This window comes from Sebastes umbrosus, chromosome 17 (assembly GCF_015220745.1).
Source record: "Sebastes umbrosus isolate fSebUmb1 chromosome 17, fSebUmb1.pri, whole genome shotgun sequence".
In the NCBI taxonomy this organism is placed as follows: Eukaryota; Metazoa; Chordata; class Actinopteri; order Perciformes; family Sebastidae; genus Sebastes; species Sebastes umbrosus.
The window spans coordinates 12,790,764-12,818,653 of NC_051285.1; the positions used below are offsets into that span (position 1 = coordinate 12,790,764).

Consider the following 27,890-nt stretch of genomic DNA (forward strand, 5'->3'; position numbering starts at 1 on the left):
AGGCTTGTGAGCGAGTAGTAAAAAGACGTTGGTATCACGTGGTATCTCAGGGTCGTCAGTTAGTGTGGAAAAAAACCAAATAAATAGCTGAAATTGACGGTAAGTGCCTGGCAACGTCTTGTTGTGAAGTAAATGCAATGGAACGGGGGGAGGGGGAGGGAGAATGCGACATCTAGTGGCTGAATGTTATCAATAGAACCTTTAAATGTAGTGTGAAAATGATTTGTGTTTAACCAAAACAGAAGAGGGCGCATGTTTCATAAATTATATCTGTGGATCCCCCACAACACCAAAGAGTCACCTTTTGTAGATATCAAACAACATTTTCACCATCTTGTGCAAACATTTTGGTTGTGGAGTACACTAAATGTACTTTATGCAGCCAGATATTGTTAAATTTAGCAGTTTCCAGATTGTATAGATCTTTTGAAATAACTTCTATGTTATTAAAACCTTGACTTTAGGCTAAAAACCATGAAAAACCAAAATAGACAGGGTGAGTCTTCTATATTGGGTATCATAAGGTCAGTAAAATATAGCCAGGCAAAGGCTACACCTAACTAGATTTCAAATTATGTGCAAAATCATCCATGTTCAGCATTAAACAAAATGTCACCAGGCAATCTGACCTAGAGTTGTGTTGTTACCATTCACAACAGAATATCTGTAACAAGTTTCTGAACTCGCAGCTGCAAGTAAGATTGTGAAAACCCGGCGGCTGTGAATCATTTGAATACCGCTGGTCTTAAACCACATCACTGTGTCCGCATCACAACAGGTTAATTTGCCTTTGATTTGTCAATTACATGTCCATATTTTCAAATTCAAAATATACAATATTAACAGGTTTCCTGTACATTTTCACCTCTGAAAATCATATAATGCATAATCTCTGCATTTCACAATAAGACTTCCACCTTTATCTCTATAATCAGTTTTTTTTTTTATAGATTTATATAATAATACATATATAGATATATATTTTTTTCTTCTTTTCTTTCACTTAAAGAGCTCTTCCCAAATAGATCAGGGAGGGGGTGAAGACCATACCAGGCTCAGGAGGGGAGGAGGCGAAGGTGGAGGGAATCAGGGAGGTCGGAGGTCAGAACATGACGTCGGGGTCGCCCGGGGGGGTGAGACAGAGCGGGATGTCAGACCGGGGAAGGTTGCAGGGGCATAGCAGAGGAGATCACAGCATCACCGCCCATCCACCCAAACAGACATTCAGCAGTCACCAACCAGCAGAGGGCTTAGCGATGCTCCTCTTTCACGCTCCATGTTCGTTCACTGCAACTCTTGAAATGATTTTTATTTTATTTTATTTTAAATTAAAAACACACAGGGACATTTTTAGGCAACCAAGATGGATATTGTTGCCCCGACACAAATGGTGCCGAGTGTGTTGCTCATCTCTAACTGCTAAGTGCTTTATTTATAAAAAAATTCGGATTTTTCTTTTTTTTAAAACAAGTTTATTGGTGCCTTCAAATGGGGTCGTGTTTATCGTGTTTACGAGAAGAGTCCATATGAACGAGTTCCATTTGAAGGCACCATATGTCCCAATCCCATTTTCACAAAATTCCCCCCCAGTGCATGCATTCATCAACTGAGTGTGCAAAGGGACATACTGTTTGACTGGGGGGGATAAAAATCAATAACTATTGTATGTATGCGCGCGTGTGTGTGTGTGTGTGTGTGTGTGTGTGTGTGAGAGAGAGAGAATCTGCTAATCATTCAGTGTGGCCTGTGCAAATGCAAGTCGTTTGCAAGTCCCGACATCCTGCGGTGAAGCTCTGCTCTGAGTGTTCTTGAGGTAGACCAACAGGCGTGGTTCAATTTTTTTTCAGAGACCGTTTGTTTTACTGCGTCGCCTTCACAGACCAGCACGGTGTCAGATTAGACCCCGAAAATGACTGCGAACAAAGTGAGGAGTGAACGCTAGTTTTGATGCTATTCAAGTAGAGGTTAGGTGCTGCTGAAAACCCGTCCCTGTCATGAAGGGCTGTGGACTAGTAAGGCTACAGCGTCCCTCAGACTGGCCCGTCCACTGGGCAGGCGTGAGTGAAGAGTGGGCAGAGGTCTGTGGAAACCCAATGAGGTCGAGCATGCACGAGAAAATGACTCCTCTCCTTCCGATCCAGCATCTAACTTGGCAGCAACATATTACCTGAACTTCCACTGGCACAATCTCATTAAATACATTAACAGTATGTTGGCATGGATAATTATAATGATAAATCTGCACCCTTACCTTTGGCATCTTTGCAGCCCTGCTCAAAAGCACACAATAACTCCCAACTACTCATTCCAGTAAAACACTGCACAAGCTGGTTTCACTGGTTAGATTTCCTCTCAGTTAAGTCACTCAGGCTGGAATAAAAGATTGCATACTTTTAGCTATTCATCACCTTGGACTATAAAGTCAGAGATACCCATTGTTACTCAACTTACAACAACTTTCGTTCTCTTTCCATGTTCCTTTATAGACCTGTCTGACGTGTTCTGTTCTTCCCCTACATCACCTCCTGCCTTCTCACTCGTCTGTAACACAACATAAACAATAATCTCATTAAACTTTCCTATCAGCAAGATGTCTGTGCTTAAATCTCGAGCTGTGAGGGATTTTTGAGGGAACACATTTTTTAAATGCCATTCTAAAAATTGCACACCGAATGCAAATACTCCCATAATGCACCTTATAGAGTGCTACAGGAGTCCTAAAACCCGGAAATGAGTTTGCATTTTAGCACTTCCGGTTCCCTCGTCTGGAAGTCAATGGGTTTTTTTTTTAATGGGTTTTTAGTTAGATGTCTGAAATAAGGTCTGTGGTTCACACAATCTGAAGAGATTTGAACGTTTTGTTCTACGACATAAAATACATCAATAAAATATCCCACTCGTAAATTTTGAAGCTTCTACGTGTCTTAATGAGACTACTAAACGTCATCACGCCGACTCCTCCGCCGTTATAGCCTCGTTGTGTATGTATGTGTAAGTATCATAAACGTTTGTTTGCCACAGAGCTCATTTTCTGCGAACAAAAACCCAATGGAAAAAAAAACTCATTGGCTTTTTTGTCGAGGGAACCGGGGCGATGCTAACTTCCTAGTTGGCTTTCAAAAATACGTCATCCCTGCAGCGCTCTATTGTGCTACCACGACATCTGCAAGCATCAAGTTTTCCCCACATACGTATAAAACAGCATACTGCAAACTAAATCTTGATAACAATCTCCATGGTAGATAATACAAATATACTACTCTGGGTCTATGGCAACAGAGACTAACATGGCAGAACACATAAAATAGCACTGTAGGCTACTGCAAAACAAAATGACACTATTGCACTGTGGCATACTGTACGTGGCCCTCGGCAATCTTGGATTACTCTCAAGACTTTTGGGTTTCCACAGACTGCTGCTCGCAGTACACCGATGTAAGAGAGCAGTGGTGATGGGAGAGGAACTAGGCTGAGGTAAAACCCAGTCTCAGTGCTGCGCAGTGTGTGTCAGACGTACTGTGGTAAGTGTTGTATGAGGCAGGTGTGGTGCATGCATGGTGTGTGTGTTTGTGTGTGTGTGTAGTGTCACCTCGGTGCACAAGAATTTAATTTTAAGACAATTATCGTGTGTTCTAGGTGTAGGACAGGTGGGATCCGTTGGAGATCTGAGAGGTGATGCTGGCGCTCCTGCTCATGCCCTGTTCATTTCTCCCCCCTGATGACGTCCTCCTCATAGCCTGCGGGCTGTTCCTCACCCCTCCTGCGCCTCCCGCGCTCCCCCTCTGATTCCCTCCTCCGGGGTGGTGGAGGCTCCAGGGTGGCGGGCCCCCAGCCAGCATGGGGTGACCCCAGGGCTGCTGTGAGCTGGAGCCCCCCTGGTGGTGATGACTATTGTGGCCACCGCCGCCGCCGCCGCTTCCTCCTCCACCTCCTCCGGGCCAGTGGCCTCCCCCCTGAGCCCCCTGGCCACCTCCACCTCCTCCCCCCCATCCTCCCTGGGAATCGGGAGCCACGTTAGTGAGCACCATGTTGCTGAAGCCCAGCCGCATGGACTCCGAGTCGAAGGCCTCGATCTCTCGGGCCTGGCGCTCCAGCAGTGAGCGGATTCGCTCCAGGCGCTCGTTCTGCAGCGCGAGCATTTCCTCCTCGATCTGTGGAGATAAACACAGTGAGCAAATTATTTTGCTTTCACATTTACCTGTGTGATTTCCCCTTATATATATATATATATATACAGTATATACATATTTTATTGTTGAAGGAACCTGAGACCAAACGTTTTCATTGACAATAACTGCTTTGCTGGAATTGACATAATGACAAATAAAGAACCTTGAACCTTGAGTTCAAAATTCACGCATTCGTCTGCTTTGAAAGGACAAATCGATTCTAAAGTTCTTGGTTGAACGAACAAAAATTAACCACTCAACTACACTCTTCATATTATTGGGAAAGTGAAGAATAAGCATAGTTATAAAAACAAATGTAGACATCTTAAACAGAACGTGAATAAAAACAGATGAAATACTATGAGCCACCTCTCGTAAAACACAAATAAAAAACAAACCGCCCACTAAATGACTAGGAAGGGTTGAATGGCCTTTTAAGCCCCGTTTCCACCGCAGGAACTTTCCCCTGAAACTAAGATCCTTTTGAGGAACTCCCTTACACTAAGCAACACTAGACAATTCCAGGGGTCTTTCTTACCTTCTGCTCCAGCAGAGCCCTCCGCAGAGAGACCCTCTGCTCCAGCTCCCTCCGCTCCTTGTCGTGCTGAGCGTCTGTTTGCATCTTGATCTTGCTCTGGTACGCGTTGAGCAGCTCCAGCTCCTGCTGCAGCTGCATCCTCAGGACCTGACACTCCCCCTCTTGAGCCTCGTCCAACCGAAGCTGAGGGCAGGCAAGAGAAAGTGAAAGAAAGACACAAAGAGAGAGAAAGATACAGAAGTCTTTCTTTGTTAGCATCATGGTGTTTGTTTTTTGGCCAAATGTCAGTGACATACAGTTTATTTGATATCCTAGGAGATCTTTCAGGAAACCATAAAACATAATAATTCATTTTCATAACTGACAGCAACATTGGACTCAAAAATCCTGCATCTGATTTAGAATGAACGAATATTTGACAGCGTTCATGTGGGACATACTGACAACAAATAAAGAAACAAAGTCATAAATTGTTACATTTAATATATAGAAAAACAATGTTTAACACAGGCTTTCTATGACTAAAGGATTTTGAGGACTTGTTTAGTTAAATTCAATGACTTTACACTGGGATGTGCTGGGGCAAGACAGGACAAATACTTACCGTATCGTATATATGGACCAAAATGTGTCTTTAGCACGGGGTATCGAAAATTGTTGAGCGTTGCAAGTTGTCATCATATGCTTTGTCGGATTTTCTTAAGTCTTGATTACATGTTATTAAAAGGAGATTTCCGGATTTAAATAATCATTTTGCTAATTTGAGTATTTTATTATGTTCTTGGACAACTGCTTTGTATTAAGACTAAATTAACCCTTTGAAATCTGCAAGAGAAATGGTCTTACATTGGTATTTTTGCTTATGTGTTGTCATTTCCTGGAGTATTTTCAAATTCTTTATATCCCTAAAATCTGTACAACCTAAGCTTAAAAGGTTATATAAGTCAATAAACCATAATAATTGACATAAGTATTGAAATTGTGTCATAAATAAAAAAAACATACAAAAATCTGACATATTTTTCTCATAGAATGTTACTAAATAAAACACACAAAACATGTTGATACAAAATATTTCTAAATGTAGAAACATGAACAAAATATTTCTTAACACTTCATAAGTTATTTGAACAATTCACTTTTTTTTTGTTTTTGAGATATGCTCATTTTAATGAGCAGAACAAGTAATCCGCACGTAATTTAACATAATCACGTGATGAAGCGAAAGACAGAAGCCTTGGCTTTCTGCTGTAAAAAGAATGAACGCTTTAGCTATTATGGTTTTTATTTTAGATCGATTTAAAACAGGATCATGCGAACAGCGATCTCCTGTGGGAGGTCTGGTTTTAAAGGGTTAAACATTAATGAAGTTTAGCTTATGTTGATATAAAAGGGTTGTGTAGAAAAAGATTTCTAAGTTCCTTAACGTGAGGTATGGACAATGTATGTTTTGGAATCTGGTAATGTGTTGGCACTGGTACTGAGCATATTTAAACGAAGATTTAAAACTACATGACTAAATGAGGACATTTTTGTTTTTTTTGTTAATAAAAACTCTTTAGGCTTCTCTTCGGGTACTCACAGCCTGCGTAGAGAGCATTTCGTTGATGGAGTGGTCGTACTGCTCGGCCAGGATGGCCAGCTTCCTGGTCTGCTCCTCCTTCAGCCTCTTGAGCACGGCCTTGTGTTCCGACTTGGGCGTGCTCTCCAGCAGATGGTTCCTGAGGGCTTTGTACTGCCTGGTCTGGGTTTTACACGTCTCCTGGAACTGCTTCTTAATCTGAAGCTCCTTAGACTGAAGAACATAAAAAAAGAAATGCAGATGTTCAGAGAAGGAGCTTGACAAGTGTTGTATGAGTGAGTGTGAGCAGTGGGGTCAGTTATAGGACTTCCCTGAGTCAACGTACCTTGAGGCTCTTAGGCTGCTGGCGGACCTCCATGACATGCTTGCGCCTCAGCTCCCTCTCCCTCCTCTTATTGTATTCCAGCTGGTTGGTGAGCTCCGTCTGGTGCTGGGTTCGGATCAGCTCTGCCCGCGCCCTCTGTATTGTCCCCAGGTGCCTGAACTCCAGCTCCTGCATCGACTCATGATGTCTGAGCAGCATGGCGTGCTCCAAGTCCTTCTGTGTCTGCCGTTTGTTCAGCTCCTGAAAAAAAAAAAAAAAGAGGAGAAAATGCTGAGTGACAGCGGTCAAATAAGTAAAATCGATTAAAAACATAGGAGTGGGTGGCGGTGTGCGACGAAGTACCTCTCGGGCCAGATCCTGCTCCACATTGTGTCTGGCGATGAGGATCCGGCGTTTGAACCGCCGACACTCTAGCTCCAGGTACTGCCTCTGTCTCCTCAGCAGGTTTGCCTCCTCCTCCGCCTGGAAATTAAGTTTTGTTAATGTCACAGATGCTACAGACTGTGTAAAATCATCATTCCGTCTTGGGCTTGCCGACATATCGTGTGAGAGTTCCTCACCTGGAAGTGCTGGATGTTCTCTTTCTGCTTGGACAGCCACTCCTGTTTCTCTTTCTTGGGAGTCGACTGGTTCTCGCTCAGTTCCTGCCAAAACAGGTGTTATTTAGTTTTCTTTCAGTATGTCAGGGCATTACTGGGCTTTATGGATATTGCAGTTTGTCAGCATGGGGTGATCTCTTACAAATTTTCTTCTTGCATTTTTTCTGTTATCAAATTAACAGCAACAGTCCAATTAAACCTGCAGTAGGCAGAATATTTTTGGCATCATTGGGCAAAAATTCCATAATAACCTTTTAATAATAATGTAATTCAAATGTTCTGAGAGAAAACTAGACTTCTGCACCTCCTCATGGCTCTTTTTTCAGGCTTTAGAAATTCTAGCCTGTGACGGGAGACTTTGGCCAATCATTACAATATGCTGAAAGGTTATTATGGAATTTTTGCCCAATGATGTCAAAGAACATTGTGCCTACTGAAGCTTTAAGAAAACATATTTGTTTGGTACAGATCCCCGCAAACATCACATCATAATCATTTTGATGTAAAAATGATGTAAAAATGATAATTCTCTCTAAAATTGAAAATCATATCTTAATTGCGATATCAGCCAAAATAATAGCAATTACATATTTTTTTTCAAAATAGCTCAGCCCTATAATGAAATGAATATCTTTGGGTTTTGGACTGATTGTCAGACAAAACAAGACATCTGAAGACATCACCCTGGGCTTTAAGAAACTGGGATTTTTGCAATTTTCTATACATAATGTAGACCAAAAGACTAATCTATTAAATCGAAAAAATGATCCATTATTTTTTTTTAAATAACCAAAAGCCCTTATAGATTGTTAATCTTCACAAACACTGGAATAAACTATCTGAACCCAAAAACATACCACCAAAATAAAATAAAAACCATATAGGTATACATGTATAGTACGTATAGCAAACCTAGTTCCAGATGTTTACCTCGATCACACACCTACAGAAGTCCAAGTATATACTTAATTATATATGTTTAGTTGATTTGGGTAAATCACAGATATGTGCAGTTCAAGTGTGTTACCTCTTTGAGCTGCTCCTTGCGTAGTTTATACTCCCTCTTCTGTGACTCCAGGAAGCTGCTGAGCTCCTTCTTCTGCTGCACCTGGATGTGCTGCTGGAACTTCTTCTCATCGTTGGTAAACGTCTTAAGCTACGTCATACACAACACAAAAAAAACGTTTGCTTCAGTTGTAGGAAAAATGCTTTGAAAACAGTAATACTGTAGCTGAATATCACAGTATCAGTACACCACTGTGTTTTTGCCTTTGTCTACATACGTCTTTGTCCAGAGCCGCCTGGTGTTTTTTGAGCAGCTTCTCCATCTCCTGCGTGAAGTTGTTCCTCTGACTCTCCAGCTCTTTGTCCAGCCTCAGCCTGTGCTCATCCATCTCCCCTTTCAGCTTGTTCTCCAGGCCCATCAGGTGCTTCTGATGCTGCCGCCTCATGCGTTTGTATCCCGACATCTGCTCCCGCAGCTCCGAGTCCTGCTCGTGTTCCTGCATTTCACGGGTCACCTGCAAGATGTGGACGCAGGAGAGAATCAGCACAGTCCATTTAGATTCAGATTATTTTGAAATGTGTGATAAAAAAAATTTAAATTTGACTTGTATAGAGGGATAAAGACATCTCACTTAAGTGTTTAGGTATAACAGCAATGTCGAAAGAGTTTGTTAAATGTAGAACATTATTTCACGGACCGTTTATCAAACAAAGCACAAAATATCTGGCCCTTTTCTGTTATACAGCCACTAATAAATGAAATTACTGAGTGGGATAAGTAAGTGAGTTGTATGGAGTAAGCAAGTGTGTTCTCACGAGTGACGCTGTGCGTATGGTGGCAAAGTGCTCTCTGTTGCGGTAGTGCTTCCTCGGGACCTGAGCTGGTGTTGGCTGGGGCTCAGAGGAGGGTTCACTGCTGGCTGCCTGCTCCCCAGAGAGACTCTCCTCTTCTTCCTGGAAACACAAGGCAGCGGAATTAACATGTTATTTTGTTACTGTATTTAAAATACACAAATGGAAGCACTGGGGGGCATGGGAAGGTTTGGGAGAAAGATATCAAGACAGAACAGAAGAGAATCAGAAACAACCAAAGTGCCACTGAAACATAACAGCAACTAAGTGCTCGGTCTAAACCTGAATCTGTTTTCTCAGACTGCTGTGAGAAAGCTCCTCACCAACTCGACACAACATCCTACCAAAACACAGCTGGAGAAACCAGTTCATCGTCGTTTTTAAAGCAAAAGGTCATTCAAAATTGTGTGTTTTTCTAAATTTTAAATTGATTCTGGTCATGTTTGGAGAATGAAGAATGATTGAAATTGATATTATATGTTATTAGGGCTGTCAAAGTTAATGGAATAATAACGCTCGGGCTCATTTTAAAGCTAGAGTGAAGATACTGGCTTCATATGAAACTGGAAAACCTAAGGAATCCATCGGTACCAGCCATGTCATACTAGCTTGTCGCAAAGGAGGCTAAATAATGCTCCAAACTTACGTTAAATTTTGGCAAGGACAAACTGTCATGACCATTTTCAGAGGGGTCTTTTGACCTCTGACCTCAAGATATGTGAATGAAAATGGGTTCTATGGGTACCCACGAGTCTCCCCTTTACAGACATGCCCACTTTACGATAATCACATGCAGTTTGGGGCAAGTCATAATCGAGTCAGTACACTGACACACTGACAGCTGTTGTTGCTTTTTGGGTTTGAGTTTGCCATGTTATTATTTAAGTATATTTTTGATGCTAAATGCAGTACCTGTTGTTAATTGATTTCTAATAATAAATATATACATACATTTGCATAAAGCAAGGTACATTTTGAAAAATTTTTTTTTGCAATTAATCAAGATTAACTATGTTAATCGATTGAAAGCCCTATATTTTATATATATTTCTCATAATTCAACTCAATAGCGTCTTTTATTAGACCTTCCCCCTTAATGGTATATGTGTCCATCTCTTTCAAACTTGACATTCCCAATTTGCAGTACAGGGTTTCTGTTATAAATTGTTGCCACTTTTTTTTATTTCCTCAGACTAGACAAAGCTCCCACCAGAGCCACAAACATTATAAACTGATCTTCATGTGTAAAATCAGTGCTGTGCACCTTTAATCAATAATGAATATAATGCTACATACTTCTTCTAAATAGGTGTGTGTCGGTGTCACTTCACCCACCGGTTTGAGGTGTATGACGGAGCTGTTGGACATGACTGTGTGGTCTCCCTCCATCAGGTCCAGCTCGCTGCGGCTGTCCTGGGCCGCTTCGTTTAGACTGTTGACAGAGCTGCTCTGGGAGCTGGCACTGATGGACATGCTGGGAATGGACTGATTACTGCCGACACTGTTCACTGTCCCCGTCCGACCTCCGCCCGGCTCCAGCTCCTGCAGACAGTGTAGGAAGAGCACAGACAGAGACAGCAAGGGAGAGAGAGAGAGAGAGAGAGAGAGAGAAAGAGAGGGAACACGAGAAAGACCAAGAGACACAGACAGACATGCATACAAACCAGTGCATGCTTGGTTATTTTCAGAGTGGAATCCCGTGAAAGTGACAAATGTATTTCTGAGCTTAAAAAAAAACAAAAAACACAAATCTTATTCTAGCACCTTTGCTTTGGTTTGATTTTAATATACAAACATCCACACACCTCGTCCCCATCCTGGGCTTCTGCTGTGGGTCCGTTGTGGGCCTCCTGCAGGAGGATCTTCTTCATCTTGCGGTACTGCAGGTTGTCCAGCTCTCGCACTGCGTCCTTGGTCCTCTGAATAAGATCCATTAGCACGGTTTCTGGACGTTCACGCTGCAAAAACGCATGCTGGAGATGGGGGGAGACAGGGAGGAAAAGAATAGATCATGAATAGAGAAGTCACAGAGGAGGAAGAACGAGAAGAGGGGGGGGTGAAGAGGGATGACCACGAGAAAAACTGTTCTCAACACTAAAAAGCATTACTGGAATGACTTAGGGCTTATGAGGCGAGTTGTTTTTGTGCTATAAATTGCACAAACGTAATGAGTGGAGAATGTTCAATATCCCAAAAAGGAACCCTCCCGGTTAGCTCATAGTACCGAATTAGCTAATAGCTTCAGCAAATTGGTCAGAGCCCTGGATTTAATGAGGCGTTGGATGTTTTTTTACTGAAACTGCATAATGAAAGGCCTGTATTAAGGTAAGACAGCTCACACTGTTACTTCATGTTTATGGCTGTTTACTTACTTACTTACTTACTATAACCAATGCTAACTGAGTAGTACGCTGGATCATGCAGATGATGGCCAATTGCCAAAATTGACCCTTCCTAAGTCCCGCCCTTTTTCTCTCTGTGCTCGCAGTCCTGGTTCTGGTTCTCCCGTGCCTCCCTTCCCCTTCAACGGGCCCAGCAATACGGCCTGGGTCTCCAGCAGCGTGGTGTCAGTGTGGGACCGGCGGAGCAGCCAGGCGAAGCTGTGCTCCTGGCCGGAGGAGAAGCCTCTGCTGCCGGACGCTGAGCTCTCCACCTCCTGCCAGAGCTCCGACTGCAAGTCGCTGCCGGAGGCCCCGCTGCATTTACATGATTTTGTTCCTTTGTTTATATTATCTCTGCTTCGTGCCGCCCCGAAGTAAGTTGAAATATGTTTCTTTTTGTCAAGCTTGTCCAACCTAGCAACAGTAACTAAGGAAGGCGGGACTTTGGATGGGTCAATTTGATGATATGACAAAAATATGATATTAAAATATTAGTCATTCTCCATGCCCTTTACTAGAAGGTAAAGTTGAGCCAGAAGTCCAACTGAAGAAGATCACATTGAGAAGCAGTTAAAAATAACATTATAACACTTGTATTGTTTTGGAACTTGACATTTAAAAAAAGAAAGACGCAGTGTGCAGTGCTTCTGTACCCCAAGGACAACTTCCATTAGCAATAGTGAGTCCATTAGTGGGCTAAGTGACAGCTGCTCAGTTACTTAACGATGGATGCAGAAGTCGTAGCTCTACAGTAATTACATCTGTGTTCTTTCTACAAAACCGAGCTCTGTGTGTGTCTGTACATGTTCTGGCTGTGTGTGTGTGTGTGTGTGTGTGTGTGCATCAGGAAGTGGAGGATTAGTGAATCAAAATAGAAGCTTATGGGGGACAGAACAGAGCGCAAACATCAGGGAGAGATTTATCGCCAGGGGGCTTTGTCAATCTCTCATCTTAACACACTGACCCTGCGCTCCGTTTCTGTGTTGTAGCGTGTACAGTATGTGCATGCACTTACACCCAGCATGTCGTCAGAGTGCGGTCTGTCCTGCGGGATTTTCTGAAGGCAAGAATCGATAAAGTTTCTAAAGTAATCCGTCCTGAAACAGAGATGACGAGATAGAGGGTCAGACAAGCGATACCGACAGCCTTTAACGAAAGTAAACGTCAGTATTTTTTAGATGCGAAACAAACAACACATATGTATGTGCTTGTGTATTATGTGTGTTTGTGGCGTCTCACCATTCACTGGATTGCAGCGTGGGGCTTTCATTCTGCGCTATGTGGTATAAGGCACTCATTGCATTCATGTTAAACAAGGGAGGTTTCCTCTCCGCTGGAACAGAAAGGACAACAGTCAAGTTACTTCGTATTAAATCACAGGTGTATTCACATATGTCATTAAAGTTTCAGGTGAAAAACAATTTGCATTTCTCAACTGATAACTGAAAATATAGGCCTGTTTTATTACTGCTGAGTTCATAAACATTACAGATTTAACTAGGGATGTCAAGAGAACCAATACTTCGGCACCAAATCGATGCCAAAATTCTGAAAATGTGATGGTACTGTTTTTTCTACAGTAGATAGGTAGATAGTAGAGATGGAAATATGACCTGTTTAACTTCCTAACAAAAAACATTATGCAAACGTTGATAAAGGAAAGTGTGTTGAAGTACATGGGATTTATTGTTTTACTTTTGTTTTTACCGTGGTTAGAGTTGGGTCAATTTTGGGTTTTGCTGGTCCGGTCCGGTGTATGAGCTTACACCGGTTTAATTTTATACCGACTGGTTGACTCGGTATTTGTCATTATGACACGTTCTGGCAAATTAAAAAGTAGCCGTCATCAGCAACAGGTGCCGACGGCGTCACGCCGCTAAATCCAGCTTGTATTGCATTAGTAATAATCATTATGACAACGTGATTAACATAATATTTAGTTTGTTTATAAACAGACTAACAGAACCACTAGTGTCTGACAGGCCGTGCACATCTGTCAAACCATGGCCGGTGACTACAACATGACACCGGCAACATGAAGGAGATCAAATTACAGTAGAGGTGGGAGGGGAAAGGGGCGCACGTTGTGTTTGTTTACTAGCATGTTCATGTGTTTTTGGGGTGACGAGACAAGATGGTGTATTGCACAAGACCTGTCAATCAATAACAAATCCAGGTAGGCCATGATTTGGTAACATTTGGACGACAGATTGTGTATTTAAGCATTTTTAGCACACATTAGTTTTCACTTAATTTTTATAGAAAAATATTCTTTCTACTGCCGTTCCATTTTAAAAGATAAAATACACACATACTGTCACCTACCTAATTCTATACAGGTGATCCCTAAGGACCAGATATCCACCTTCCCATCATACTGGCCCTCGTCCATAGCTAGAATCACCTCAGGGGCCATCCTGGAGGAAGTGGAGGAGAAAGAGAAAGTGGGAAACAGAGAAGGACAAATAAAAAGGAGGTTAACAGCAACCGACCGTCTTTTTTACGTTTTGTTTGCACTGCTCAGACTAATTACTACTTTACATTTGAAAAATGTTACAGTCATAAGAAGCCAAAGCAGGCAACACATTAAACATGTCAAGGCCGAATGGTGATTGAATGTGCTTTTAGGCGATTGAAGGCGAGGTTTGGAGCACTCAGAAGGGTCATGGACATAAACCTGAATGACCTCCCTTTCGACATTTATGCATGTAAAGAGACAGTTGATGACAGCAGAGTGATGACAGTCATGCAGTTCGACCAGGAATCAAAGCCCCATCACGAACATTAACGGTTATCGAACTGACTGCAATGAAACCAAAGGAAAGGGAGTGAGAAGGGTGGTAACAAAATCCCTTGACCCTTAACTTGTGATCTCACTTGTGGTGACATGTAAATATTACGGCGAGCGTTTGGAGTCATTTTTGCGATCAAGTGTGGACGGAAATATTTTGTAAAACGAAGGTCATGTGGACAGATTTTTTTTTTTTGAAACGGAGGGGAAAATATCAGTTTTCCAAATTATCTGTATACGTGTGATAATGTTTTTTTAATATTAATCTGCAAACTAAAAGTCCCTTCTTTGGAATTAAATAACTGTGTTTTTCATGAGTCATATAAGTATTTTTCGGCAGCATAAATAGCACACAAAAAAAGCAGTTTTCTGTAAACAGAGTATATAATCCTGAAGATGATGTCTCAATCCTGAGCACACATTGTCCCCAACAATCACAGCAGCAGAGCATTTGAATACACCAATAGGCCGCTTTTTACTCGTGTGTGGATATGCAAATAAAAGGTAAACACTCTCTACAGTCAAACCCATTTCATGAATCAATGCTTCTTTAAGCAGACTGTCAACATTTTGGTCAGCTCAAACATTTAACACATACATATAAAATACTTTCAGTTTTTTACTCACCAATATGGCGTTCCCACAAAGGAGTTGGCAGGTGAGGCAATGGAGGCAGAGCCAAAGTCTGCCAGTTTGACCTGCCCGGGCTCAGTCAGCAGAATGTTACCTGCCTTCACATCCCTGACAGAGAGAAAAAAAACACATACCTGTGTGTGAGAGAGCAGGGGGATACGTGGGGGATATGGTTGTTTAAAACAATATAGGTCATGTAAAAAAATCATTCACCTGTGGATCATATTGTGGGAATGAAGGTAGGCCAGCCCCTGCAGAGCACCATGTGTAATGGCAGCAATCTCTACTTCTTGTAAAGGTTTTTTATGAACTGTAGGAGGAAAAACAGTTTGAATCAACACCAGCTGATGAGGACGCGTCAACAGGGTATGAAATTAGCACCTGCCACCCACCAAATGTGGGTAAATAGTTGGCAGTGGTGGGTGAAATCATCAGGCCATCTGCTACTTTGGCGGACAGGGAAAAACGCTAGGAATGGGGATAGAGAATCGGTTATCCCAAGACAAGTTCCTGTGTCTTACCAAGGCCTATTGAAGGAGGCTGGGACACGGGCGGACACGGGTCTTGGGGTATTGGGTATAACACATGCGCAGTGTAACTTAAGCTGCTGTCCTGCGTTGCAATTGGCTCAATTTCAGCGAGTGCTGGCCAGATTTTACTGCTTATGTGTTGTACCCCCAAAGATATGACACGTTGATGACGCGTGACCCAGCCTCCTTCAATAGGCCTTGTGTCTTGCTGGCCACCTGCTGATTAAAGTGAATGGGATAGCCCCGAAGTTAGCAATAACAACGGCTCAGACTCACTTAAGGTGGGCTGTTAAGGTGGACCAGCTATTCTCATTTTGTGACAGGCGGCTGCTGAGTCAAGTGTGACACCTAGTGGTTAAAAATCTGATATACCGGTCCGGTCCGGTGTTGTGGTTTAATATCAAACCAGTTTGACACCGGCCCAACTCACACACACACACACACACACACACACACACACACACAGAAAACATGCAACACCTGCTCACCTTCTAGCAGATCGGAGGCTGAGCCGAGACAGTACTCCATCGCCAGCTAGAAAAACAAGAGATAAGGGTCAAGGATAGCAATGTATGGACACACAAAGGCCCTAATCTTACAGTTGTAATGTGTTGTTACTTACCCATGCTGTGTGCTCACGGAGGTAACAACCTTTGTATTCTATACTGTTGGGGTGCCGGATCCGCTGGAGAAACTTCACCTCCTTTATAATGTCCTGCCATTTCTGTTAGGGGAAAGAGGGGGACTTCAAAATAAAACAGTGCAATGCATTGCTTGGCCTTAGCACTAGAGGTGACTGCACGTGCGAGTGTCTTTCAGTTGTAAATAGGCGTAAAGTGGTTCTCTTCACAGATTATGTGTAATCTGATTATAGCTAATCTGAAATCATGAGCAGAGTGAACTGTATGTGGGACGACAAGCCAGGAAAGTGAGCACACAAGGGTGACCTTTCACTATTTGACGTGAATATTCATTGATGATGTGAGCATTTAGGATTTGTTGCATTCTTTATATGAAGATATATTATATATCAAGATCTTGTACTTTTGTTCTGTACAGCATAAATGCGTTTAGAATGATAAAATAATTAAAATCAAAATACTTCCCATACTGTATGAAAATGTTTAGAGTGAGAAGTCTGAACTATTATATAAATATGATCGATCTCGTCTCACCTCATTAGACTGTTTGCCACTGTAGGACATCTTTTTAATTGCCACCACCTCATTGGTGCGTATGTCCCGTGCCTGGAAAACAAAAAAGTACATTGTTAGTACATATTTCAACTCTTAACATACAGTACATCTAATCCTCTGGACATTTTCTCTCATCAAGGATGTGGTTTTTTCAAGACCTCTTGTACTTTTTTTAACCACACTGTGTGCAGTGTTCAAGAACAAAAGATAAGGTGACTCACATTACTCTGCTGTACCTTTGTCCTTTTAAACCAATTTTTTGGAATACTGTCATAGTATAAAGAAAACACACCACCATTATCCTACTTCCTGTCTCTGTTTGTTACGTTGGTGTGGAGAAATCAAATGGCTAAAGATAGATTACAACACTGCTATCTACCGGTCGGAGGTTTTAACACAACGTTAATCACTGTCTGCTACGAAGGAATCTATCGGTACCAACCATGTCATACTAGCTTGTCACGAAGGAGGCTAAATAACATATGCTAAATTTTGGCCATTTTCAAAAGGGGACCCTTGACCTCTGACCTCAAGATATGTGAATGAAAATGGGTTATATGGGTACCCACGAGTCTCCCCTTTACAGACATACCACTTTACGATAATCACATGCAGTTTGGGGCAAGTCATAGTCAAGTCAGCACACTGACACACTGACAGCTGTTGTTGCCTGTTGGACTGCAGTTTGCCATGTTATGATTTGAGCATATTCTTTATGTTAAATGCAGTAACTGTGAGGGTTTCTGGACAATATGTGTCATTGTTTTGTGTTGTTAATTGATTTCTAATAATAAATATATACATTTGCATAAAGCAAGCATATTTGCCCACTCCCATGTTGATAAGAGTATTAAATACTTGACAAATCTCCCTTTAATGTACATTTTGAACAGATAAAAAATGTGAGAATAATTTGCGATTAACTATGGACAATCATGCAATTAATTGCGATTAAGTATTTTAATAGCGTTTTTCAGAATCAATACAATATCACAAAACATCACGATACTCGAGTGTATCGATATTTCCTTACACTCCTACTTTTTATAATTATGAGACAAACTCTGGCACATTGTCAGCCCACTGATGTATTGAAACTAAATAAAAAAAACTGTATTTGACTCAGTTGCTATCTTTAATTGGCAAGTCAAGTAACATTGAGTTACTGTATTATTCACCGAAACTAATACGGCAGCTAATCAAATATAGAGACGAATTTGGATTATGGAATGCATCACTCCATCTCCGCTGTGTAGAATCTCTTTTTACTGACTAAGGTTTTCCTGTATTTAACTGATCATATCATTTATAATAAATCTATAAAGTGTATTTCTCTTGTGTAGGAGTCAGTGTGAAGATGTAGCTGCCGTACAAAGTAGACGGCGCCGAAGCTGCCATGGCCAATCTCTCGGAGGTCAGAGAAAAGCTTCTCTGGGTCTTCTTTGAAGAAAAGATCAGCCACATCCGGATCCTTCAGGCTCCCTGCCCTTACAGAGGAGGGCATTCTGGTTAATGTAGTCCCGTATCACCCACGCAAAGGGGGATGGGACTATCTGGGTGCTGAGCTACACCGAAGCAGCCGAAGATTCATCTGCAGTAGTGGATGGGCCTAAGGAACCAGCACATGGGCACCTAGATGGACAGAAAGGGTGAGGGGAAGACAAAGAGAGAGACAGAAGTGTTAGCAATTACAAGATAAACTCAGCTGATGTGATACAAGTGAGAAAAGTCAATTGGCCAGACTTTGAAAGGAGAGGAGGAAATCTCTTTGATCTTGCAACACAAATCCAAATCTAAAGCAAGATGGACTCAAAGTCATTTTATATCAAAGTTTGATTTTCATCCATTCCAACAACCGATGAATCACTGGGTGGCATTCAGCATCCCACTGGCTAAAGACAGCCATACAAAGTTTCTTCAGAAAAGGTCAGAGTCGCACCTTCAAGTGCTGACCCTAATATAAACTACTGAATGCGGAGTCATCACAAGTGCATCGGTTCAGATTGATTCAGCAATTATTGCAGATGTGTAAGCCACTGGAATGACTGGGCAATGCAAATATCCCAGCTCGAGGATCGATTTCATGTCCACTGCTATGAGGCGGCCCGCAGTAATGAGCTTTGAGCTGCATCCGATGATCAATTAGATGACCTGGGGTCAAATTTTACCGTCTACTCTAAAGTGGATACATCACTTTTGCTCTAGTTAATTCATGTAACATGCATGAAAGATTATTATTGTGTATGTGCGTACATGCAACATTTTGTACCACATATTCATAATGCTGAGTGTATATCTGTATTGTGCAGTTTATATTGCAAATTCTGCAAGGTTCCATACAAATCAGTATGTCAACGCCCTACATACTATATTGTATAAGTGACACTGCTCTAATGTACATTAGGGTTGCATGATTTTTAATAAATATCTAATTGTGGTTATTTTGACTGATATTGCAATTGCGATATGATTTGCGATATTAGAGAGAATGACCATTTTTACATCGTTACTCTCATTTTCATTGGAAAAAAAAGGACATCTCTGCAGCACCACAATATTTAATCTAAAATGGTATTTTGACACACATTTCACCTTTAACAAATATTGCGATTTTAACAAATACTGTGATTTGAAAATTGCAGTAGGCGATATTGTGATTTTGATAAATTTTGTATTAATTGTGCAGCCCTATTGTACATGTGTTGTTTGTTTAAAAGGTCGTATCAGCTTTTTTAAGTTACAATTAGGGCTGTCCTCGACCAAAGAAATTCTTAGTCGACTAACACTTACTGTATATGACTTTGTCAACTAATGGATTAGTTGATTTAATTAACAGATCGGTCAAACGGAGTTTCACCACAGAGAATCAGACAAAAGCGCCACTTTATATGTTGTGTTTACCAGAGATGTGCTCATAAGTTTCTTGGAAATAAGCACCTGACGCACCAAGTCGACGGTCGGCCGTCGGACAGTTTTGGGCCGTCGGTGAGCGTCTGTCGGACTAGTTTTTTCGGTGTGTCCCGCACCGTCGGTTCTACTCTGCCCGTGTCTGAGGTTTTTCGGCCGATTCAGCGCGTTGAACCACCGGCGGTGCCCGTTGGTGAGAGAAATCAATCCGATTGACTGTTCGGCTTAAATGAATCAGTGCACGAGAAGAGAAACGGAAGTGAGAAAAGCAAGCCAACGAGTAAAGTCAAGAGGAAAAACCATCTTCATCTCATCTGATCTGTCAATACACGGATATTTTCACAACGACATAGCCATCTGGAATGAAGCTTAGTGGTGAGTAGGAGCGGTGTGAAAATGGTCGGTAAACAACGCTTTATTACATGTACGTATCATAACTACGGCTTGTATATCTGCAGTCCTCGGTCTTCCCGCAACGTGAGGCGACGCAACTGGTGGCCTTCGTTGCCGCTAGTTCTTTGATGTCGGCTTGGTGTGTCCCCTGCATTAGTCGACTAAGACCAAAACGACCGATTAGTCGACTGATCCACTAACAGCCCTAGCTACAATAACTACTGAAATCATTTTGAGGTTGTAACTTTTCCTGTCTAATGTCTATATTTTGCTGAGATATTTAACCAAGCTTGCAAACCGTCAGCATCCTTTGTTCTCTGAATATACACTTGAGCAGAGACACATCATGTCAAGGACAAGGTAAAACTCCAATTAGTCTTATGTGACAATATAGCTTGATGTCAAACACACCTAAAGAGGGGAAAGCAAACATACAAAGCACTCTCCTCTAGTCTGTACCGTTCCTATCAACAGATAACCACCAACATGCAGCCTCAAAAGAATTACTCCACCTTTTTTAACCTCACCTCACCTTCTTGTCTCGTCTTCAGCAAGCACCGCACGTATATCATTACAGAAACACTCAGTGGGAAAACTGATAGTTGCGTCTTTCGGTTTATCTTTGGGACTACAGCACTGCTAACCTAGACCTGCTATGGTTATCAGTTCAGCCTGGGAGCCTCTACCAAAACCACCCACTGCTGGCTGATGTCACAATTGTTGTCCTGATGAAAAAGCTATCCAGCTGACTGAGGAAAAAAAAAACAAGAGTGAAACTTGTACACCTAGACACAGCCCTCAAGGACAACCAATATCTTAGTGGAGAGAAGCTAAAAACTGCTGCTGGGAGCAAACTTCAGAAACACAAGCAGAGCTTTTTAGTGTTGAATTTTAGTGAACAGAGAGTCATTCACATTTTGTCTAATTCTGTCACAATGCCTGCAGCATTATACGATTACGTATTGTTTGGCTGCTAAATGTGTCCCAACATCACCAAAACTTTGACTGTTAAAAGGTTGAAAGAAGCCTTATAAATCACAGTTTAAACATTCTGTAAAGACATCCTCCGATCTGACTTAATGTTGGAAAATGATTCATTTTTTTTAGCGGGACAATGGTCTTAAATATGCCCTGTGAATATGTCAGATATATGGAAAGTCGAAAGGAGAAGCAAGGAGGACTGGCTTACAGTTACTAAGCTACACACTGAATAACTTTGAGAACATTTGGAAAAAGAAAAAGAAGTGAAACCAGGCAATTGTACTGTGTGCAAAACCATGGAGACGAGATATAAAAAATGAGACATTATTTTTAAATGACATTATGGTTTCAGGCTATCAGTTAAAGTGCACATACTAGAGAAATTTGACATTCAGTATAGTAACAGACCGACCTCTTTGTGTCTGTAAATGTACAATGGGTTGAGGTTTTGTTTGTTTTTTGTACGAGAGGCAGAAAGACTTAGAAGTCGTGTTGACAAAGGAAAATCACTGCTGTACTCTAAATGATTAATTTCCTAGCATAGACAATACTGTCATGAGTCGCCCCTCCCTTTTGCCTGATTCAGCACACACTGATTTCACTCATGGCTACAATGTCAGACCGTGAAATCACTATTATTTACCAATATTTACTGATTATTTATCAGTATTGTGATAATTATTTGACTGTTTGGATTATTATTCCAGTGTATGATTTTTAAGACAATGTTGGCCTGTCTTCACTGTGTATTTTTAACCAATACTAACTATGAATATTTAGTTTTGTTATAGGTATTTTGTATAAATAATCCATTGGTAGCTCGGAGGACTGGAGTGCATCTGGCCCAGCACCTTTTGTAGCACCATAAAAAGTCCTGTTCTGGGAGATGGATGGCTTACTACTGAACAAGGGAACTGTATTTAAGAGCATCTTGGTTTCCTTAATTTGATTTCCTGATGAAACTGGATAATTCAATGGGGAGGGAAGGGATAACTCAAAAGCACAACCAATTGAAAAAAAATGAGTTAAGGAAATAACAGGACGGAAACAGGATAGGACAGAAAAGGGTGGAGTTGTTCAAAATTTGTGATGTTTTTTATTGGCTGGTAATAGTAAGATAATAACGTCAAGTAAAAGAATATACATTGTAATAGGGCTGGATCGATACGCTTATCTCCTGATTCCATACTTTCACGATACTTGGGTGCTCATTCAATATGTATTACACTTTTAGGGATGTTTTCTGCTTATTCGTTTCGGCTCGCTGCAGCCGGCTGTGGTTTTGTTTTGGTTTATGAATCGGATATGACGTCATGTTACTCATACTACAACAATAAAAGCAGTAACTTCCTTCTGGCATTAAAAAATCAATTTTAAAATCGTAAAAACATTTACGATATGCAGTATATACACTCCCTGGCCACTTTATTAGATATGGGAAAGGTTATCGGTGCGTCATTCTTTTACTCTAAGAATAACTAAACTAGACTACACTTGACTTAAGTTGGACTCTGTGCACATTTCTAATAGACTAGATAATATAGTATGTAGGAAGAAAAACTAAAATAATCAGGATAGCTCTATCTATCTCTCTCACTCTCTCTCACTCTCTCTCACTCTCTCTCTCTCTCTCTCTTTCTCTCATACACACAATGAAACAGAGCACTGAACACAAGTCACAAGACTGAATCTGGAAGAGGTGGACTGGACTACAAGCCGTGCGTGCACACACACACACACACACACACTCACATATTAGAACAAAGAACAGTATGTTCAAAAAAAAATGCACCGAAAGTTGTTTTGCTTTACTGCTCGAGAAAATGGATTCTCTCTTTGTGTATTATGTGAATTGATTTCCTCTGCACTGTAAAATCACCAAGAAGCCTAATGAAGAGGGCAGCCAATACACCAAGCTGAGCAGCGAGTGGTGTCACGGAGAGGAAGAGAGAAAGAGAAAATGGAGAGGGATGATAAATAATCAAATACTTTATTGATCTCCATAGTGAAATTCTCTTAGCTGCACAGGGTCAGCTACAGATGAGCAACCCTGCTGCCTGCTGATTTATCAAAACGCAGAGAAAAAAGATGTACAAGATAGGAAAGATTTAAGAAGAATACAAAAGGAAACGCTGACTAAAACCCAGCCTATCCATCCCTCCATAACAACTCCATAAAAACAATTGGTGTTACCATTATTAATCAGACTCCAATGTGCATACTGTACTTGACTGACATCTCCCTGACTCTCCTGGTTTTGCTGCACCTGCTGAGGCGGTACAACTTGCACCGTTAGGAGTCTTTTAGGTACGTGGAGTTGACCTCAGCAAAGCTTCAACCTTAAATGTCAACCTGAGAGGAAATCTCATCAACCAGAATAACTGATATCACCTGTGTGGGTTTGCGGGGCCTTGAAACCGCTTTTACAGATACAAAATATGCTACATATACGGTCATACACATCCTTTCAAAAGGTCCTTCAGCAAGATGCTAAATGCTGTATAACGCTAAATAATTCAAAGTAGGAATGCAGCGAGCGGATACGTCTTATTAAATGATCATGTGTATCAGCCAGATGCCTATAAATCAGCCAATATGCTGAGTTTAGGGGTATCCATATCAGGGTAGAAAAGATGGGTTAGGTGCATCCCTACGATAAAGATCATCAGCCCATTAAAAGCAGCACTGCGACATCACAGCTGTTTGTTCAGAGACAATGTTAATTTCATGACCTACATGTGCGCTGTTGTTCAAATGGCTTACACACTACATTTCTATCCCCCCAAGATGGAGGGTGGGGTGTCCATGCTCCTGCTCCCCAGACTGATTACAGATTTCACTGAGCAGAGGAAGTGAAAAGCTCTCTAGCTACCCAATGTCAACAACAACACATCCCGATCTGTGGTACTATAAAAGATGACGGCAACAGGGGAGAGGAACGGAGTGACCAACCACTCAAGAGGATTTGACCCATCCCATTTCACTCACAGAGCTCCATTTACACTCTTCCGGTTGGGATAAATGTCCTGAACATCAACAGCATGCCGAGTTTCCTCTGAACAACCGACAACTTGGGTAAAAAAAGAAGACAATCTCCCTGCGGCACCACCTTCAACAACAACACATAACGCAGGCATCCAAACATACAAGTTTTACAAAGTTCAGTGGATGTGGTTTGTCCAATCGGACTGAAGCACTACTGGATGTAAAGAGTAACTTCAGACTGAATTAAAGCTCAAATTCATCTCTAAAAATGTGTAAAAATTGAGACTGAACATGCAAATGTGCGTCCTATAATTTCAGAAAACAGCAGACCTTCAGTATGGTGGATTTTTCAACATGTTCTCATCCCAACTCATCAGATACTGACTCATCAAATATGCAGTTGGTTAACTGTTCAGCAGCCAGCCTCAATCAAAGACTTGGAGCAGATGCTTAAGAAGGAAGAGGACCATAACTTCTCACTTTTTTTAATTGCCATGTCACCGAAGACCTCACTGTCAGTTCTGTTAGTCAACGCAACTAAAACCTAAGGAACACTGTCATTTCATTAGCAATTAGTTTTGCCAGATAAGAAAATAATATGATTAGATTAGGGCTTTCAAAGTTAACGCGTTAACGCAAATTCGTTTTAACGCACTAATTTCTTCAACGCATAAATGCAACATGCAAGTTTTAGGTTGTAGCGGGCTCAGTTTTAAAGCTAGAATGGTAATGGTATCATATGAAGCTAGAAAACATAAGGAATCCATTGATACCAACCATGTTATACTAGCTTGTCGCGAAGGATGATAAATAACGCTACGAAGTTACGATAAATTTTGGCAAAGAAAAACGACATGGCCATTTTCAAAGGGGTCCCTTGACCTCTGACTTCAAGATAGGTGAATGAAAACGGGTTCTATGGGTACCCACAAGTCTCCCCTTTACAGACATGCCCACTTTATGATAATCACATGCAATTTTGGGGCAAGTCAGTCAAGTCAGCACACTGACACACTGACAGCTGTTGTTGCCTGTTGGGCTTCAGTTTGCCATGTTATGATTTGAGCATATTATTTATGCTAAATGAAGTACCTGTGAGGGTTTCTGGACACCATTTGTCATTGTTTTGTGTTGTTAATTGATTTCCAATAATAAATATATACATGCATGTGCATAGAGCAAACATATTTTGCCCACTCCCATGTTGATAAGAGTATTAAATACTTGACAAATCCCCCTTTGAGGTACATTTTAAACATGAAAAAAAATGTGGGATTAATCGGGATTAAATAATGTGATCGATTGACAGCCCTAGATTAGATACAATAAAAAGCACTGTAGCATTACAATCAGTAAGGTAAATAAGGTCCATACTATGTCATTCATAACTGCATTACATATTTTAAATTGTATTACATATTTCAAATCAGTACCAAATAAAGTTATGGTGGCCGCACTGCAGTGGATCATATTGTGGAAACAGCACTTGTTCTGCAGTGGCTGACTGTCACTGACTGACTTGGATCTAGACTTTAGCAAGCAGGGCAGGCTTTGCTCCAGTGTCTAATCCATTTTTCCTGGGAGACACTTAAATCCATTATGCAGTGTGCCCATATTCAGCACCCCCCCCACTGACAACAACTTTGCACAGGCTTCTTCTCATGCATCGAGATGTACACAGTCAATAACAGCTGCGTATGAGCTAGCAGCAAGTCCTTGAAAGTAAAGAAAAGGGGGAGCTGTTAAAGCCAACCAATGCACTGGTTGTTTTGACAAGCATGCAGAGGTATAAATGAACAACTGAGAGGTGTACAGATCAGCACAGGTTACAGAGATACATGGGGGAAACAAGAGACAGGCAGTGATAACAGAGTAATAAGAGGACAAGTCGTACCTGCCATAGGCTGCATTAATAACATGGACAGTCTGTTCATCGCGGTATAAAGACACCAACAAAGATAGGTAGAGTGCTCATACTGCAGTGCTTAAAAACAGCCAGTATATGGCATATAAAAAGCATGTGTAGGTGTTTGGGTATGTCAGCCATCAAAACCTTGGACATCACATTTGACAGATCACTCCAACCATCACTTAGGTGAATGGTAAACTTGGTGCCACAACCAATAACATTATAATTTACCCATATTCAAAGTTAAATTTGTTGTGCAGCTGATCCACTGTGCCACCATGCATAAGTTAGTTCACAGATAAAACCAAGCAGAAGCTCGCTGAGTGATAGAGAGCCAGCGTTACGCAATAGCAACACAGAGAAAACTGAGGAATGCGACTCACGTTGGTGCACAAAAACACCCATCAGCGGTGCAGATGGATGCTCTCCGTGTCTTGTCGCTTACACAATGATGATCATCACAATGACTTGTCACTGACTCTCCTGGTGCTAATGCTGCTTGTAAACACAATGTCAGGACAATGCTACGTTGCGACGACAGACACTCAGAGAGTCTTGATGTCCAATGTCACCTATACCGTCACACATTAGCTATACTCAGACATACTCATGATGTCGCCTTTACAAGAGGAGAGCAAACTTACTAAACAGACAGCCACAGTGGACACAAACAAACAGGAGGGAGTGGCACTGCTTGCAACCTCCGATAGTTGCATAAAGCGGATTAGCAAGCTAACGTAGCTAGCTACCAGTATTTACAACAAAACCACTCACCCTGTAGCTCGCTATCTGCTCCACGTACAATGATATAATGTGCGTTACACTGGAAAACAAACACCCTTAATGCTAACAAAGGATGACTGAAGTAACCATAGACAGAGCATACAAGTTGTGACAGCAACTTTTGCTTAGCTAGCTGTCGAATGGCAATCTAGCTGGCTAACTAGCGAGCTAACCTGTGTTGAGATCCACTGCAGCATGTTAAACCTTACGTACCCGTGTATGTTTTACCTCAGTAATCGGAAGGTAATTTGTAATTTAAAGATTGGGAATCAGATGTTCATACAAAATTAAGCTTTGGTGTAAGATATAGTCAAAATACTGTGCATTGGTTTGCGGTTTTAACATCGATCCTCGATTCAACTGATGAAGGGATTTTTTTTCTGACAGGTTTTTAAATAAGTATTTTAAATAGGATATGCTCTGGAACAACAAATGGCATTGTTGACATAATTTTATTTAGAAATAGCACTCTTTTTGTTGATATCTAATATGCATGCTTTTATTAAGATATATAAAGTTAGAGCCACTTGCATCTGATGAGAAACACTGGCTTATGAGTTACCTTAAGACGCTCGTCAAACATTCAGTTAGCCACCAAACTCACCTGGTTCAAATGAATCCACACAAGGTTGAGAAAGTGGAGGCTGATTAATCCAGTGAAAGGCAGAGTGGGACGCTCAATCACAGTACGAGGAGGCGATGCAGTCAAATCAAAGTGTCAACTCGCTAAGCTAAGAAGTTAGCAATGCTAAGTCGGCTAACCGCACAATTTGCCCCAATACAGACGGTCAGTTGTTCACTTTAGCAAGAGCCGTTGTCATGGATACTGGTCGACTGTCAAGCTGCCCTGGTTGCTAACGACTGTCAACCGTTAACTGGTGGTAGTCAGGCTAGCCGACTAGCTCGCTATAGCTAACTAGCTTGCTAACGTTAGTTAGGCAGAAGCAAAGTTTCTCTCCTCAATAGGCAGTTCCTCCTAAATAAAAATGGCGGCGACGAGAATATCACCTCCCTTCTTCCATCGGGAAGGAGCACATTAATCTGGGAAAAGCTTTCATTTAGGCGAGAGTACACGTGTGACAGTTGTTCTCTTTAGTGATGCTGTGCAGCTGTAACCCTACAGCCTAATGTCAGTGTGCTGCTGCTGCTGCTGCTGCTGCTGCGCCACCAAACAACTGCAAGCATAGATAGGTGTGTGTGTGGTCTGGATGTAGAGAGCCATGCATAGAACTGACTGTCATTTTTACAGCAGGGGATAACAAAAGTATTAGACATTACTCTCTCTGTGTTTGGCTTTCAGTCACTGAGCTCCTAACCTGATTAACAGTTTC

The 27,890-nt window shown here is 41.5% G+C and overlaps 1 protein-coding gene across 2 annotated transcripts; it reads right to left on the reverse strand.

The window, feature by feature from the left end:
• Positions 1–858: 858 nt before the first annotated feature.
• Positions 859–27,749, reverse strand: taok1b (TAO kinase 1b). 2 transcript variants are annotated; one of them, XM_037747580.1, is made up of 21 exons: positions 27,164–27,749; positions 17,974–18,233; positions 16,581–16,652; positions 16,028–16,129; positions 15,894–15,939; positions 15,089–15,185; positions 14,870–14,983; positions 13,777–13,868; positions 12,691–12,784; positions 12,467–12,548; positions 10,876–11,043; positions 10,406–10,612; positions 9,035–9,172; positions 8,497–8,733; positions 8,241–8,369; positions 7,175–7,258; positions 6,957–7,076; positions 6,615–6,854; positions 6,290–6,502; positions 4,708–4,890; positions 859–4,151 (listed from the first exon to the last, which is right to left on the reverse strand). In XM_037747580.1, exons 2-21 carry the CDS (start codon positions 18,103–18,105, stop codon positions 3,633–3,635), a joined length of 3,069 nt encoding a protein of 1,022 aa, XP_037603508.1. In that variant the 5' UTR covers positions 18,106–18,233; positions 27,164–27,749; the 3' UTR covers positions 859–3,632. The 2 variants fall into 2 exon arrangements, with proteins under 2 accessions (XP_037603508.1, XP_037603509.1); XM_037747581.1 differs by lacking the exon at positions 27,164–27,749 and adding an exon at positions 26,160–26,344.
• Between the last annotated feature and the right edge of the window lie 141 nt (positions 27,750–27,890).